Below are 17,898 nucleotides of genomic sequence, written 5' to 3'. Positions count from 1 at the left end.
GTAGTAGGCACGTGTTTGGATGCTTGCATGTTTTAATGGATGTACAGAATGTGTCTGTGCAAATGTTTTGTCTGTGTTTTTATGGGTTGTATGTGATTTTACACTATGCCAACTTAGCTGGTTTATTACTTCCAGTAGAAGGCATGCAGGGTGACTCAGAGCTAACGGCTTTATCCCCTCATCTTTAGTACTGTAATAGCTTCCGGTCCTGTAGCATAAATCTAGCTTCCTACCAAGCCTAATCCCTTACTATAAATGGGACACGGGTCACATCATGGCGGAAGGAACCAGGGGAAGCAAACGTAAACACAAACATATTAAGCACTGTATGAGCTGTAGGCTAGATGGCAACCAGGCTAGCTGGCCTCTAACTGCGTAGCTATCCACCGAGTCTGTTGGAGGAAAAAAAAAGAGGGGAAGAGAAGAAAAAAAAAGAAAAGGAGGGAGGGAGCCTCTGGGGATGCCAACAAAGGCCAGTCTAGTCTTCACACTCAGTTGCCTCTCACACAATGAGCAGTGTGTGTGTAGGCCCGCTGTCATACACACTCCTCTCATTAGGCGAAAGAGCAGCAGTCCACCAGTCAAACCACCCCCCACCCCCGACCCGGCTAGTCTACAGCATCCTGGGAGAACTGATACTACGCTAATGACCTCCACACGGCACTACACAGAACCGTATTGCTCAGTCAAGCAATCTCCACCAGAGTACATTTATGGAACAAAAAATGTTCACTGCTCAAGAGGATTATTCGACTTGATTCAATAGTCTGAAGAATCTCCTGTAGGCCCGGTCATTCCGAGTAGTTTTTGTGGATCTCTTTGAGAGAGCACACAGAGGAACCTGGAGGAGGTTTGTTCTATTTAAAACTTACTTAGGCATGTTCCACCAATGTTCAGGTTGACTTATTTGAGCACCCGGGAAGTTAGTGACCTTAACTACTCACCCAGCTAGCGTGTATATGCCGGCATAAGTGTATCCTCTACAAGTATGTATACTGCACAAGTGTTTATACTGCACAGATATTACATAAGTGTGTGGGTACGGCACAAGTTTGTGTAGCACAAGAGTGTATACGGCAAATTATGAACGCCTACACAAATGTGTATTCCACATAAGTGTGCATTTTGCAGATAGCCCCAGTAAGACTGCCATTCTGCTCCAAGGCTCTTATCCTGTACCAATGCTCTGTAGTGGACAAATACTTAGCCAGGCTGATAAGGAAATATTACACTGACCTTTCTGGTGCTACAAACAGTACTGGGAGAAATACAAAATGTTGGATGTTTGTCTCGTCATAAGAAATAGCCCTTACACTGATAGGAGAATGAAACCATTAGATAAGCATAGCAAATTGTAACCAACAAGTGTTGCTTTTATTTAATCAATTTTAAAATAAGGCTGTAACGTAACAAAATGTGGAAAAACGGAAGGGGTCTGAATACTTTCGGAATGCACAGTGTCTTGCTAAAGTATTCACCCCCCTTGGAGTTTTTCCTATTTTGTTGCATTACAACCTGTAATTTAAATTGATTTTTATTTGGATTGCATGTAATGGACATACACAAAATAGTCGAAATTGGTGAAGTGAAAAAAATTACTTGTGTCAAAAAAAATTCTAAGCGGAAAAGTGGTGCGTGCATATGTATTCACCCCATTTGCTATGAAGCCCCTAAATAAGATCTGGTGCAACCAATCACCTTCAGAAGTCACATAATTAGTTAAATAAAGTCCACATGTGTGCAATCTAAGTGTCACATGATCTGTCACATGATCTCAGTATATATACACACACACACCTGTTTTGAAAGGCCCCAGAGTCTGCAACACCACTAAACCAGGGGCACCATGAAGACCAAGGAGCTCTCCAAACAGGTCAGGGACAAAGTTGTGGAGAAGTACAGATCAGGGTTGGGTTATAAAAAAATATCTGAAACTTTGAACATCCCACGGAGCACCATTAAATCCATTATTAAAAGATTGAAAGAATATGGCACCATAACAAACCTGCCAAGAGAGGGCCGCCCACCAAAACTCACAGACCAAGCAAGGAGGGCATTAATCAGAGAGGCATCAAAGAGACCAAATAAAACCCTGAAGGAGCTGCAAAGCTCCACAGCGGAGATTGGAGTATCTGTCCATAGGACCACTTTAAGCCATACACTCCACAGAGCTGGGCTTTACGGAAGAGTGGCCAGAAAAAAAGCCATTGCTTAAAGAAAAAAAAATAAGCAAACACGTTTGGTGTTCGCCAAAAGGCATGTGGGAGACTCCCCAAACATATGGAAGAAGGTACTCTGGTCAGATGAGACTAAAATTGAGCTTTTTGGCCATCCCATCACCTCTCATCACCCCAAGATTAACATCCCCACAGTGAAGCATGGTGGTAGCAGCATCATGCTGTGGGGGATGTTTTTCCATCGGCAGGGACTGGGAAACCGGTCAGAATTGAAGGAATGATGGATGGCACTAAATACTGGAAAATTCTTGAGGGAAACCCGTTTCAGTCTTCCAGAGATTTGAGACTGGGACGGAGGTTCACCTTCCAACAGGACAATGACCCTAAGCATACTGATAAAGCGACACTCACGTGGTTCAAGGGGAAACATTTAAATGCCTTGGAATGGCCTAGTCAAAGCCCAGACCTCAATCCAATTGAGAATCTGTGGTATGACTTAAAGATTGCTGTACACCAGCGGAACCCATCCAACTTGAAGGAGCTGGAGCAGTTTTGCCTTGAAGAATGGGCAAAAATCCCAGTGGCTAGATGCGCCAAACTTATAGACATACCCCAAGAGACTTGCAGCTGTAATTGCTGCAAAAGGTGGCTCTACAAAGTATTGACTTTGGGGGGTGAATAGTTATATACGCTCAAGTTTTCAATTTTTGTCTTATTTCTTGTCTGTTTCACAATGAAACATATTTTCCATCTTTAAATTGGTAGGCATGTTGTGTAAATCAAAATGATACAAACCCTCAAATAAATTTAAATTCCAGGTTGTAAGGCAACAAAATAGGAAAAATGCCAAAGGGGGTGAATACTTTGACAAGCCACTGTACTTTATAAAATAGTTTAACCTGCCAGTGTCTAGTCTTGCCTTCTATGAGCTGAATCCTCACATGAGATCTGCGCGCCATCTTTACCCAGATGCTGCTGTTGCTGACAGCTAATCACCCCATCCGCCTGCAACATGCACCACACACACACTCTTCTCATCTGCTCTTTCTTTCGCATCTCAGTAACCCATTTTTGTTACATAAATGCAATGTGCCGAGTCTAGGGAGTTTGTGAATCTGCATTTACATGCATTGCCTGTGACGCAGTGGATTTTAGTCAAATCCATGAACTACAGGACAATTGGAAGTTGCTGCGGCTACGATAAAAATTAATAAAGCATTGGCATTGGGGTAAAATGCCACCATTGAGGCCTGCGGTTTTCTGCCTTCATTAGAAAACGAAGTACTGTCCTTGTAAGCCACATGTGACGCACATGTTGAGGCTGTGAGAGAGATGTCTGTCTGTGGAGCAAGCAATCCCCTTTAAAAGGACTAGTGAGCATCACTGACTCATTGCATCACTGACTCATTGCATCACTGACTCATTGCATCACTGACTCATTGCATCACTGACTCATTGCACTCCTGATTCAGAGGGGTTGGGTTAAATGCGGAAGACACACTTCAGTTGAAGGCATTCAGTTGTACAACTGACTAGGTATCCCACTTTCCCTTTCCCATTTTCTCTGTCAGAGTGACAGAGACAAACTCTGCCACTTCAGTTTCATGCACCGCAAACCAGCTTCTCAACCCCATCAACAGAGCTCACATTACACATTCTTTTGGGGGTAGAGCTCTAAAAATAGTTAGTCTGAGGTCTGAACCGATGTTATATTTGTAACAGTTAAAGTATTTTTATGGCCCTAGTTCAGGGGTCTCCAACCTTTTCTAGCATGAGAGCTAATTAAAAAAAATATATATATGTCCCAAGCTAAAAAATAAGCACATTCTTCTCCTCTACCCTGAAACTCTTCCCCTTGTCCTTAGGGTACAATATATGCATTTTCTGTCAATATACCTGGTAACATAATGGTTAATAAACAACTCTAAGGGGGCCCCATAAAATTAGCAGTTCTTTGTTTTATTTTTCCTGCCATTTTATTAATTACTCCCAATATAAACAACAAAAACTGATGTTCTGCATCATGTCAATGCTTAAATCACATCAGAAGACCAACTTTGAGGTAAAAAAAAAAAACGACCACAGATTTTTTTTCTTTAAGTCCCCTTTAATTGTGCATTAACTAGACTAGGCTATACGACTAATGCCAAACAGTTACCTTACTTTACAAGCGAAAAACTATTCAAGCATTGTAACGTGCTACTTGACCGTGTGTAATAAACAGTCACTAACTTCTTGACTGCACCCTCTTTACTGTATAAGTCGTAGAACGGCATTTGCTTTAGTTCCTCCTTTTCTTTCCAGATTTCAATAACATCCTTGTCTCACGAGGTCTCCTCAGTAGGATCCAACTGTACATGTAAAGCCTGCTCTATGTACTGCAGCTGTGAACAGTTGGAGCAGTGAGGAGCATGCTCATATAAGTTCACTATAAAACATCCACATAGCACTAACGTCATACCTTTCTCACATCATATCCCTCATGACCCCCCCCCCCCCCTGCTAGTACTAATACCATGAAAACATACATCTCTTTCTCTCCCTCCCTCCCCCTCTCTCTCCCTCTCTCTCTCTCTCTCCCTCCCTCCCTCCCCCTCCCCTGGGCCTCTATGCAGTCCATAGTCTAAGTAAACGAGGACTGTGTGCATTGATTTCCTGGGGATGAGTCTGGAACATGACCTAGGCCACGGGTAGGGTTCCCTGCCTGAGGTGGAACGGACCTCTCAATGGGCACATCCCCTCACTGTGTTACAGCAGCAGCAACTGTAGGCGAGCGTGTGTGTGTGTGTGTCTGTATTTAGGCCAGGCAATGCCCATATTTACAACACTCCTATGCAAGTGTGTGTGTGTGTCACCTGACACTGGCACTCAATAGATCAGGCGTTTATACTGTTCTTACGCCACCAGCAGCCCATCCCAGCCCACCCCCAACATGCTTATCAAACACACACCTTGTGTGTCTGCCCTCTCAACACACACACACACACACACACAAAGAAATGAGGCCACTGATTAAAACGCATCACACACTGGCTTACAGGCATTAAGAAAAAAAAAAGTTCTTAAGATTAGGCATTAACTTATTTATAACCCTATACAAACGGTCAATCAAGAACACCTTGTGCCCTCTCCTCCCAGTCGAAACTTCAAATGGAGTGTCTACTTCGAGATAAGTACATTACAGTTCCTCTTTGGCTATAGATAAACTATGGTGCCAAGTAATCTTTCATATGAGCAACTGTTGTTTCACAAGTTGTTGGTGAGTCATTTAAAAAGGTTAAGTATTAAGTGAAAAGTGTAGCGGAAAGAAGAACAGCAGATTGACGCCAGTGTTGCCGTAGGCTACAATGCATTCTTTAGTAGTGAGTCATGCTGGAAAAGGCGTTGCATAGGGATCCATGGGGGAGGCATCTGCAAAGATGAGCTAAGTCTGTCGGCTAATACTCGAAAGCCACTTTCCACTATGACTCCCATTCTACATGTCGAAGTATGTGTATTTCCACTCTTTATGAAAGCGTCATAATTCAAATGTACCTGTATCAGGAGTAGGCCTTGCCTATCATGTCACTTGTTTGCAATCAGGCGTCATGGAAAAACACAATTTTTCTGTTTTGGCAGTAAGATAAACAACTTTTTCTTTCTATGGGCTGTGTTTATTGAAAGGGAATGACAATTGACATTCCTAAGGTGCCATGTTGACAAAGTCAAAGCCAATCTTGGACTGGAGCCATTTGATAACAGCTATGTAGCTATGTTGTAGTCTTGGGTCTCTCTTTATGTAATGTTGTCTCTCTGGTTGTGATGCGTGTTTTGTCCTATATTTTTATTTAATGTGTTTTTATTTTTAATCCCAGCCCCCCCATCCCCGCAGGAGGCCTTTTGCCGTTTGGTAGGCCGCCATTGTAAATAAGAATTTGTTCTTAAACTGACTTGCCTAATTAAATAAAGGTGACTTTTTTTTTTAAATACAAAAACAAACGTACACTTCCCACGAGGGAAACAAACGTGCGCTCTTACAGAGGCCTTATCGAGGTAAGCATGCTACACTGTAAGAACTGAAAAAGTGGATACACGTTCGACAACGTTTGTTATTTGATGTAGAATTAACGAGCCCCTAAGTTATTTTACCACCAAAGTGTATTACATGTTTATAAGGACAGTATGGCGGCAGGCAGCCTAGCGGTTATAACATTGGACCAGTAACCAAAAGGTCGCTGGTTCGAATACTTGAGCCGACAAGGTGAAAATAAATCTGTCGATATACCCTTGAGCAATGCACTTAACCCTCATTTGCTCCAGGGACACCGTACTACTATGGCGGACACTTTTTAAAAAAAACCCATTTAATTACACCTTCAATAACGTCGGCAAAATATTTGTATGAGACCAATAATGTAACGTTATTTGATTAGAGTGGCTTAGCCCAGGATCGTGACTGGCTAGCTAATGGAATAATTAGCCTACGCTTTGTAATAAATGAAATATAAAGCCACCATTAGGCGCGCCTTGTTCTAAAAAATAGCAGGCTACGGGCAAATATTCATAGGCTAGTTTAGACTATGACAAATTCTACAATTTGTGGATAATGTGGAGCCCACCCACATGCCTTCAACTTACTTCTCCGTCGCTGCTTCTTTGGCAGTCTCATCTTTCTTCTCCTGGTCGGTCACCGGTATAGCACTTTCGGTCACAGGTATAGCAGCACCTTCGGTCTTCGTGCAGTAGGTCCGGGTCCCAGGTGCGGCGCAAAGCAAAGGGCGGTGGACACCGGCATGGAGAAGCTTCAATTTGAAGCTGACTTTGACATCAAGAGAGGCGTTGCTGGAGCAGTAGTGGATTGGTAACGACGTTTTATTTCTTGTAATACCTGTCAAAGGGCGCTTTAGGTTGGATTGAAACAACTCCTTCAGCACTGCCGAAAACCTAAACTGTAACATTTCAATCCTTTCGAGCAAGTTGAGGAGAATTTCTGCCTGAAAAATCCTAAAACCCGAAATTGAAAGATAGGCAAGTCACTGTACCACGTTAACATTCAGAGTGGGCGATGACTAGCACTGTAATGTACTGGCGTTGTAAAATGAATAAAACCCCTTATTTTACGCCCCCCAAATATCCTATTGGTGGAAGTGTCTTTATGGCGGATTGGCTGGTCTTGGTTTCTATCATAATTTTGTCCTGCATCATTTCCTCTGACGAATTGCTGTTCCCTAGCGGCGGGGAATATTTTAATTATTCAACGGCGTTGATGAAAGTTATTGCGCGTGCCGAATACCGATTTATTTCCCAGAATGTATGTGAAACTTTAATCACACAATTCATAAAAATACTGTTCAAAACAAGGATGACGTCCCATGTGGAGGTCATTCAGTTAGTATAGAAAATGTTACGGTAGCTAGGTCTAGCGTAGCTTTAATTGCTCTTTTAATTGTAACTTAATTTATGGATATCTTGAAAGACTTTCAATAAAACATAGATGATGAATGGAAACAAATGTACATTATCTAATGATAGGCTTACATTATTAGACTACGCTCAGGAGTAAAACATAAAAGCTCAGCTATTATCCTTCAGCCATGGAGCAGTAGCAAATCATTCTAATCAAGTTGTGACAACAAACCCTTGTCTACTGGGAGAGACAGATTGATGCAGACTCTCTTTCCCCCAGCTGGACACATACAGTGTCAGTTCCCATCCTTAACCTTGGAATGTGGCATACTTAGATTGACATTTTAAATTGGACAATACTCTGTCAGCACCAAAATATCTTAGGAATTTATTGGACAGTCTTGTTGGCTCACTGTTAAAGTGCTGTGTGAGAAACAGAGAAGAGGCTTCTATATTGTTCAGTCAGCCCTCTCATAGAAGGAAAGGTTGACTTCTATTTCACTGTACTTGTGCCGGTGACAATAAAACTTGACTGAATAATGAACAGTATGACCTTGATGACCATCCTATACATCACACATTCTCTCAAATTACGTGACATTGGCTGGATCAGTCCCACGGGATCACATTCCTGATGATGTATTATATAGCTTTGCCTCTTGCTGTGATGGCAAGGCAGCACCACTGGAAAACACTACATGCAGATGAGGTGCCCAAATTAGGAAACTGGATTGCTGACCGTTTTAGGGCAACGCCTCTTATCACTGATGGCTGTAGAAGAGAAAAGGGGAAGGATGGCGAGAAGGAGAGGCACTTTACTTTCAAATAAGGTGTTACTGTATTCTCTCCCCCCACCACACACCTTTCTCACTCTTTCTTCAGTGTGCAATAAAGTGCACTTCCTGTCTAGCTACTATCAGTTGATCAGCTGATATAGTGAAAGTTAGTGTTGGAGTTAAGTTCTCACAGTGCCAACTCATCACTGGGTTAGAGTCTCATACTATGTGGGCTGGAACACTGCATGAACCATTATTCACCACCATAAGGGTGTATATTTTACTACCTTATAAAACCTAAGATCAACTAACCCATTTCTGTCAATGGAGAGAGTAAGGGAGACGATTTAAAGGGGTTTCCTTTTGAAAGAGTACTCTCACACTGACACTATGAGCTCATTTGCTTCTGTGGTTACAGAGTTCTGAGGCATGCGTCACATCCGTTCCTTTTCTAGAAATATCTCACTCCTTTGCCATTAAATTCTTTCCGAGGGTGCCACTAACTGGTATGTATGTGATTAGAGACAAAAGGGTGCCCCCTCTCCTTTAGAATAGGTACTGCAATTACTTTAAGTGTAGATATTGTAATGGTCTCGCACTGCCATCTCACAGGGAAATGTGCATATATCTATAAGCACACTGTTATAACCCTGATTCGGATGACCATCCTACCCATGCTAGATTACGGTGATGTAATTTATAGATCGGCAGGTAAGGGTGCTCTCGAGCGCTAGGTGTTCTTTACCATTCGGCCATCAGATTTGACACCAATGTTCCTTATATGACACATCACTGCACTCTATAAACTGGTCATCTCTGTATACCCATCGCAAGACCCACTGGTTGATGCTTATTCATAAGACGCTCTTGGGCCTCACTCCCCCCTATCTGAGATATCTACTGCAGGCCTCATCCTCCACATACAACACCCGTTCTGCCAGTCACATTCTGTTAAAGGTTGCCAAAGCACATACATCCCTGGGTCGCTCCTCTTTTCAGTTCGCTGCAGCTAGCGACTGGAACGAGCTGCAAAAAACTCAAAATCTCTTCATTCAAAGACTCAATCATGGACACTTACTGACCGTTGTGGCTGCTTTATGTGATGTATTGTTGTATCTACCGTCTTGCCCTTTGTGCTGTTGTCTGTGCCAAATAATATTTGTACCATGTTTTGTGCTGCTACCATGTTGTGCTGCTACCATGCTGTGTTGTCATGTGTTGCTGTCTTGCTATGTTGTCTTAGGTCGCTCTTTATGTAGTGTTGTCTTGTCGTGATGCGTTTTGTCCTATATTTATTTTTAATCCCAGCCCCCATAGTCGATCTTTTGGTAGGCCGTCATTGTAAATAAGAATTTGTTCTTAACGGACTTGCGTAGTTAAATAAATATAATGCTACAATGGTTTTTGTAGCAACTATACTACCACTACTACCCCCCAGCTAGTCAAATAGTGTCAATTCCCATCCTGACATTTTAAAATTGGACAATACTCTGTCAGCACCAAAATATCTTAAGAATGTACAATACAGTCTTGTTGGCTCACTGTTAAAGTGCTGTGTGAGAAATAAAAAGAGGCCTCCTGTACTCCCTGTTCACCCATGACTGTGTGGCCAAGCACAACTCCACCACCATCATTAAGTTTGCAGATGACAACGGTGGTAGGCCTGATCACCGACAACGATGAGACAGCCTATAGGGAGGAGGTCAGAAACCTGGCAGTGTGGTGACGGGACAACCGCTCCCTCAACGTGATCAAGACAAAGGAGATGATCGTGGACTACAGGAAAAGGAGGGCTGAGCACACCCCCATTCTCATCAATGGAGCTGTAGTGGACCAGGTTGAGAGCTTCAAGTTCCTTGGTCATCACATCACCAATAAACTATCATGGTCCAAACACACAAAGACAGTAGTGAAGAGGGTACGACCACACCTATTCCCCCTCAGGAGACTGAAAATATTTGGCATGGGTCCTCAGATCCTCAAAAGGTTCTACAACTGCACCATCGAGAGCATCCTAACTAGAACATAACATAGAAAAACTAAATTAGAAAACCCCGCTGTCACGCCCTGACCTACCATAGAAAATAACAACTTACTATGGTCAGGACGTTACATGGTGTCTCCCTGGGCATATGTGCATTCAAAAGTCCACAAATGTGAATAATTAGTATTGTATTATTCATTTAAATTTTAATATTCTACATAATTTACAAATGTATGTAAGAAACCCTTGAGCATCTTGTTTTTGAAGGAGGACTCAAAAACATACAGAACACATTTTATCTCCTAATGTAGATGCTGCGATACTGTAACAATTGTGCCTATAAGCTAAGGCACACCCTCAATTTATGAGAAGTTCATTTGAGTGTATTGATGTACCCGTTTCACTGACTGCAGAGGTCTGGTTCTGGGAAGTTGGAGTGCAGTGGTTCTTGTTGACCTTTGTTTGTTACCCAGCTTTCAGTCATTTGTACAGTGGGAGAAATCGCACACAAAATGCATAGCACTAGTGTTTACCATCATACTATCTATATATTTTTATGACTCATGTATCTTTGGGTAGAGTCCACAGAGAAAGTTGGATCTTGCTCCCTTTTCACCAGTCGTTGGAGGCCCAGAATGACCTACCTCAATGCCAAGTGCATTGTCTCAGGACAACGGAGTCATGGAGGAAGATGAAGAGCTAGCCTTATTGCATTTGGTTAGTAGTTCCCTAGTTAATGACTTGACCTGGGCGTCATAATGCAGAATCCGTTGACTTCATTGCAATCTGGAGCATCTTCTGACCCAAATTCTTGAAGAAGCCCTTTGGAGACAGTCTTGAAAAACTTACATTTTCCAGAGATTCTGGGGGTAGGCTTGAGTTGGTTCAAGGCCTGGGGTGCCACAGAACTGACAAAATCATATTTGTTAGAACTGTTGATGTTTCACCAATGTCAAAGGATTCCAGTAATGTGACAGGACTAATCTTCGACAACAATCTAACAATCAGTAAAAGGATCAAAGAGGTGTAGTCATTGCTTGTGGCGTCAAATGGCAGATTTGGGGAAGATGCATCATTGGCATTGTCTCGGTTGCTTGAAGTCATATTTGTGGCAGAGTCCATGGCAGATGGTTGCAGAGAGACTAGACATCTCCACATCTTTGTCATCAATCTTGGATTCCACTTCTCCTAAAACATCAATATCCAAAGTTCCACAATTGGGTCTGCTACTGCCAGTCAGAGAGGGCCTAGGCAATGATTTGTCACTAGACCAACGCCTAGTGGTCATGTGAGCCTGACTTCCAGAGTCAGGTGTTCCAGCATCAGTTGGGGAAGACCCATTGATTCTTTTAATCAACTCTGCTAATTGCTCTGTTGAATCAGATGCTACTGACCAGGCATCCATGACCTGATTGACCATTATATTGGTGAACAAGCTCTGTGTCACAGTAAACCTATGAGGATATAATGGAGATGGCAGAACTGCTAATGATAAGACAATAACTTTCAACAGGCCACTCATTGGGGACTGTAGTGCCTGGCCGAGAATTCAAAATCCTTCTGGGAACCTCTGGCTTTGGCAGAGTTGATGGACAGGGAGGTCTGTGGATGACGTGTGATGTGTCCCCAGGTCATGCCTACTGTCTGTACTCACCATGTCAACATCCTCCAACATGGAGCCCACGATGGAACAAGTCAATAGACCTACCTCAGACTTGGACACTCCTCTGGATTGCCAATAGAATCTGACCTATTAAGGGTTTGGAATGAGTTGCCATGCTGTTCTGGCTGCCTTCATATTCACTGCTACTTAGTTGTGTAGGAGTTCTGCACACAGATTCAGCATGTTTGGGGGCCTCAGACACATTGTCTAGGAGGAACAGTTGTTGCTGGGCAAAGAAATTCCTTGACCTTGGTGAACACACAGTTGAAAAGGTTAACAGTGCCTGGCCAAATTTTCTTTCACATTGGCCCTGTTGTGAACATTGACAGGAAGGCTTGAAGCTGACAGGGGTCTCTAACTGGCCAGACACTACAACAGACAATTTAGTCATCTGGGTGAAGCGCAAGGTCTTTAGCGAGGGTTATGACAGTGTTGGAGGCTGCAGAATGGGTGTGAAGAAGTAGATGGTGTTACAGGTCTTTTGAAAGATTGACATCTATAGCATCACCATTATTATTTGACTCTGCACAAATCCCTGCACTTCTACCATGAAGGCTCATATTTAGAATGTCAAGCAACCCTGATTGAAGGATTCCACCCACCACATGAAGCTTTAGTTCGAAACGCCTCAGTGAAGATTTTATCAAAGGCTGCGGATACTTTCCCTTCATTATTGTTGATCTCACCATGCAAAGAGGCCTGTGTATTGACAGCACAGCCATCAAGAGGTGAATATGATCTGGATGCAGCAAGGAAGTGAATCCGAGAAACAACATAATCCAAAAGCTTAGACGGGTCTTCTACGTCGCTTTTTATGCATTCCTCCATGGATTCCTCAGCGGATACAGAGTGAGGATCTGACTAATGAGCTCCTTGGTGCAGGTTTGAAGGTCTGGTTTCCAGAGAGTCACTGCTACAAGACACCTGATAATCTAAACTCACTAGGAGCCTGTTTGGGAGTCTCATCATCTTTACAGACTGTTGGCAGGGAGTGAGAAACCACCTCAGCATTTCTCAAAATCTGTGATGTATAATATGAGCAGCAGAAAGGGTGCTCACTTTGAAATTCTGAGATTGTTCAGGTCATACAGGCACATGACTGACAGTAGTCACCACATCTGTCACAAATATGTCCAGTAATTTAGAAGCTTCAGAGTCTCCCAGTAAGCTTTTTGTAGAGTGGTTGACAGATCTCAGGTCTTCACTTACTGCCATTCTAGCCTTTGTCTGGAACCACAGAACGGGCAGTTCCTTAATATTTATAACTGGAAGACTTTGGGTAGATTCACAGACTGATCTTTTAGCTGTGCTGTCCTGCAGACCAAGTGAAGGAGTTCAGAGGGACATTGCTCACTGTCAAACTACTAAGATGTAAGGGGGAACAAGAACTGGTGAAATCATTCAAGTCAGACATGATGTCATCCACAAAAATAATGGCCTCCAGAGACACTTCAGAATCACTCCCTTCAACAGAAGATGAGTATTCCTCCGTCACCTCAATATTATACAAAAGCAGAACCTGGCAGGCAAGCTCTTTTGTGGTGTCAAGGAGAACTTGGTCTTGTAAATACTTTGAGAGCCAAGAGAGGTTGAGCTGACATTGTCCTTTTTGTTCATTCATGGATGAGGACACGCTGGGCGTTATGAAATGATCAAGTGGTTTACAAGAAAGAGTGATAAGTCAGCCTCACCATTACTGGAATGACCGACATCCGGGCACAAAGTTGTAGCCTTTGTTAAAATAATATATTTTGTGGGCTTCACAAATGTACATAAGAGATCCCGTTTTTCTGGACAGGTAAGAAGCCTCTTCAGCGTATTCTTCATGTGGTCGTTACAACCATTAGTGCTAGACCAGATCTTTGATGGTTTTCAATAAATATCTGCTCACTCTGTGCTGGAGAGCAGGATGTTCTGATGGACTGTGTAAGATTACCTTTTGTTTCCAACATGGACACTTATCAACTCAGAGGCCTCAAGGTCAATTACAGCAGACCTGCTTTCCATAAAGTCGCCAATCTCTCCTATACTAGGAGTTGGACTAGATGACAGAACCAGAACATGTACAACCCCTGAATCTTTTGACAGTCTTCTTGATTGTTTCAGTGGCCTTGGTCTGAAATTCCTCAGTGAGTAGTGTCCATACTTTGTTGACAGACTAATGCTAGATTTGGCACCTTTGATATTGCACTCGGTTTTATCATCTCAAAACTTTTACGAGATGCGAAGAGCTTCATATTGTCAGCACCACCACAAAGCAGTTCCCTCTTCTCGGGATCATTTTCCTCCTTATCGCTGCAGATCAAAGTGTCACTGAGGGCTGTCATGACATGTTAAATATGTAATATCCACTTTAACATCATCCTCTCTGAAAACACTCTGCTCCATGCACTGTTCATTAGTTAGCATCTGAAAGGTCAAGAAAACACCAGCTCCTCAACCACCTTGGTGCTGGAGAAACCACCACTGGCAAAAATGAAAGGGGACATTCACCCAGAGATGGGAGTTGATGGCCACCGAGATTATGGCGTTCGCCTTTGACACGTCACCCGGGATAGAGTTGAGTGTCTAACTGGCCTTCTCTTGGGATGCCAAGGACATTCAGTGACTTTGAATGAATCCTCAACACTACGGAGGAAACTGTCCTCAGTGATCCCCAAAAAGTCACTGAGAGACTCAGATGATTTACTGAACACTCATCTCCCAGTGTCCTTCGCAACACTTTCTGAAACCTTTGAGAATACAAATACAGCATGACATCTTCAATAGACACTGTAGTCACATTAATACATCATTCAATAATATTGGTCATTATGAGAAAAATGTATTACAGATAAAACATTTTCCCAAAATTGGCATCTGAATAGTTAAGTGAAACATAGTCCCCATTAGGTTACAGAACTATTGAACATACCCATTAGGAGAGGAGCTTAATGTGGGCATAAGAGACCTTGAGATGGACTTGTCGCTGCTGTAACGTGTACGCTAAGAAACAGGACGCAAGTACAGTGAGTGAATTTAATAAATATCGGCACATAGCCCAAAACAAGAGTAGCGTACAGACATGAAACACAGAGTCAATAATGCCTGGGAAAAGAACCAAAGGTAGTGACAGATATAGTGGAGGTAATCAGGAAGGTGATAGAGTCCAGGTGAGTCTCATGAATCGCAGGTACGTGTAACGATGGTGGCAGGTGTGCGTAATAATGAATAAACTGGCGACGACGAGCGCCGGAGAGGGGGAGCGGGAGTAGACGTGACAGCTGCCCCTTTTGCAGACCTTCAGGCTTGTGCTAGATGATCTCCTTTCAGAGACTTAACAGATACTGGAGATATCCGTACAAAACATAGAATTGCAGGGATTATGACCTCCAGGATGGCCTTGGATATAAACCGTACAATCTCCATGCACATTTCTGCAAGCAGTGCCTTTATCACATGTGGGACAGAATCAATGTAGATAGATTACTCATAGCCAGGCTCTGCAACCAAGCTCCTCAAAGAGATACTCATCCTTAAAGAGGAACTATGCAGAAAATCACTCTGTCATTTCCAGGTTGGTAAGATTCTAATAGTTCGCCTAATTTCAGTTTATGTGACAAAACAAGCAAGTATAGTGAGTCATTGTACCATCTAAACCGCTGTGAAATATATTTTCCTTAACCAAAAATATTATATATTCAGCTGTTTGAGCTGGTGTACAAAACCGAAATTAAAACACGCAAAATCAAAACTTATCAACGGGAAGCATAGAAATAGCGCACATAGAATATATCTACCACTTCTTAGACTTGCTTTCAATGAGAATGACAGCTCTATTACACACATTTCTATGTGGATTTGGTCAGGTTGCACAAAAAGTTACATATTGCCGTTTTAAGAGTATATTGACGCACCTGTGTCAATGTAATAAAAAAATAAAAAATCCCTATCAAAATTCATCAGTTTGGCCTCCCGAGTGGTGTAGTGGTCTAAGGCACTGTACCGCAATGCTAGCTGTGCCACATGAGATCCTGGTTCTGGTGCATGCACACTGACACGGTCGCCAGGTGTACGGTGTTTCCTCTGACACATTGGTGTGACTGGCTTCCGGGTTAAGCGGGCATTGTGTCAAGAAACAGTGTGGCTTGGTTGGGTTGTGTTTCGGAGGACGCACAGCTCTCGACCTTTGCCTCTCCCGAGTCCGTACGGGAGTTGCAACTACCAATTGGATACCACGAAATTGTGGAGAAAAAGGGGTAAAAGTAATATATATATATATATATATATATATATATATATATATATATATATATATATATATATATTATTCCATCAGTTAAAGCTAGATAACTGTTTTTGCATGGGCTGCGTCTCAATCCATCTCATTCGCCTATGTTGGCCTTCCGCATCTGTGGTGGAAAGTGGCAGAGCTACAGCGCTCTTTGTCAGACCAGGAGACATTCTGAAAATCGGTCATCTCACGAAGACATCTGTAGCGTCCGAAATGGTTTGTCCTACAAACTAACGACCCCCACAAGTGTCACGGGATTCATCTGAAGGAAACCATACATACTGTATGAATGGAAGTATTGAGGTAGTTTTGTGCCAACAAAAAGAAGGGGTTAAATATATATATACAGTATCTCCTAGATATAGGACAGACACTTCAAAACCTTATACCTTATGATTTATATTTGGACTATCTTTTTTGCCATTGATGAATGTATTATTCAATGCTTTTCTATGGGCTATAGTAGTAAAGGCCAAATTCAATATTTTATCAAATAATAAAGGCTTACTTTAAGAGATTAAGGGACTTACAGGGTCCATCCTGCCAACTCTTAACTGCCTCCATTGCATCATTTTTTTTACCACAAGAAAGCACACCAACACACATAACATTTAAAAACTCATTCACATGACATTGCATACTAATACTCCAACAGAAGTTTGGACATAGTCCTCAGTAATTTTCTTTCAGACACAGGATGATAATCGGGTTGAAAGCATGTCAAGAGCCCTGGTCTGACAGGCCTTTGAGACACTCACTCTGGATCTTTTCATAACATTGCCACTGGTGAGATATCCCCTGAGCTTCCATCCCAGTGAATTCCACATATGTGAAGGGACCTGTGTGAAAAGCACAATTAAAGAAAAACAGAATCCCAAAATCTTTGACATAGTCCCAAAATGTTTTGTGTCACAGCAATCAAGTTTTCAAGATATAGTGCATTCGGGAAGTATTCAGACCCCTTGACTTGTTCCACATTTTGTTACGTTACAGCCTTATGCCCCATGTGCAGCCCTCACCTGCCCACTGTCCCGAGACACCTCCCCTATGGCGAACTCCACCCGCTGCCGGTTCCACAGCGACCCTGGTCCCATCTCTCCGTGGACTATTTCACAGACCTTCCCCCATTGGAGGGGCACACCACCATCCTGGTCGTTTGGACCGGTTTTCCAAAGCCTATCCTTTGATTCCTCTCCCTATGGCCTTGCAGACCGCGGAGGCTCTCTTCTCTCACGTCATACGGCACTATGGGATCCCAGAGGACATCGTGTCTGACCATGGTCCTCAGTTCACCTCCCGTGTCTGGAAGGCCTTCATGGAACGACTGAGGGTCACAGTCAGCCTCACCTCCGGGTACCGTCCCCAATCAAATGGGCAGGTGGAACGAGTAAATCAGGAACACCAGCCTTCGCTTTGGCTCCCCCTCCTGTCCAGCTCAGGCGTTCAGCGTCACCAGCCTTCTAGCTGCTGCCGAATCTACTGCTAGCAAACACCCTTCACTCCTCAACCCCAGACTTGTATCGTCATCATTACACACACCCGGTTCCAATCCCCACTCTATCACTGTATTAATACTCCCTCTGCCATTAGTCTTTGTCGATCATTGTAAATGTTACTTGTTTTCCTGAGTACTTTATATT

The 17,898-nt window shown here is 42.9% G+C and overlaps 1 protein-coding gene across 7 annotated transcripts in view; it reads right to left on the bottom strand.

The window, feature by feature from the left end:
- LOC106586143 (glutaminase kidney isoform, mitochondrial-like) overlaps positions 1–7,256 on the bottom strand; it is a 60,283-nt gene extending 53,027 nt beyond the window's left edge. For 4 of the 7 annotated variants that reach the window (XM_014173040.3, XM_014173041.3, XM_014173042.3 and 1 more), the window contains exon 1: positions 6,795–7,255. In XM_014173040.3, coding sequence (XP_014028515.1) covers positions 6,795–7,114 — 320 coding nt within the window. In that variant the 5' untranslated portion in view covers positions 7,115–7,255. Of the gene's footprint in view, positions 1–6,794 lie in introns of all 7 variants that reach the window. The other 3 variants (XM_014173044.3, XM_014173045.3, XM_014173046.3) reach the window with 1 other exon arrangement.
- Positions 7,257–17,898: the final 10,642 nt, after the last annotated feature.

The sequence above is a fragment of the Salmo salar genome, chromosome 25, assembly GCF_965601325.2.
Source record: "Salmo salar chromosome 25, fSalSal1, whole genome shotgun sequence".
Lineage (NCBI taxonomy): Eukaryota > Metazoa > Chordata > Actinopteri > Salmoniformes > Salmonidae > Salmo > Salmo salar.
Note: the sequence above shows the minus strand (reverse complement) of the source record. Positions and strands in the feature narration are given on the sequence as shown.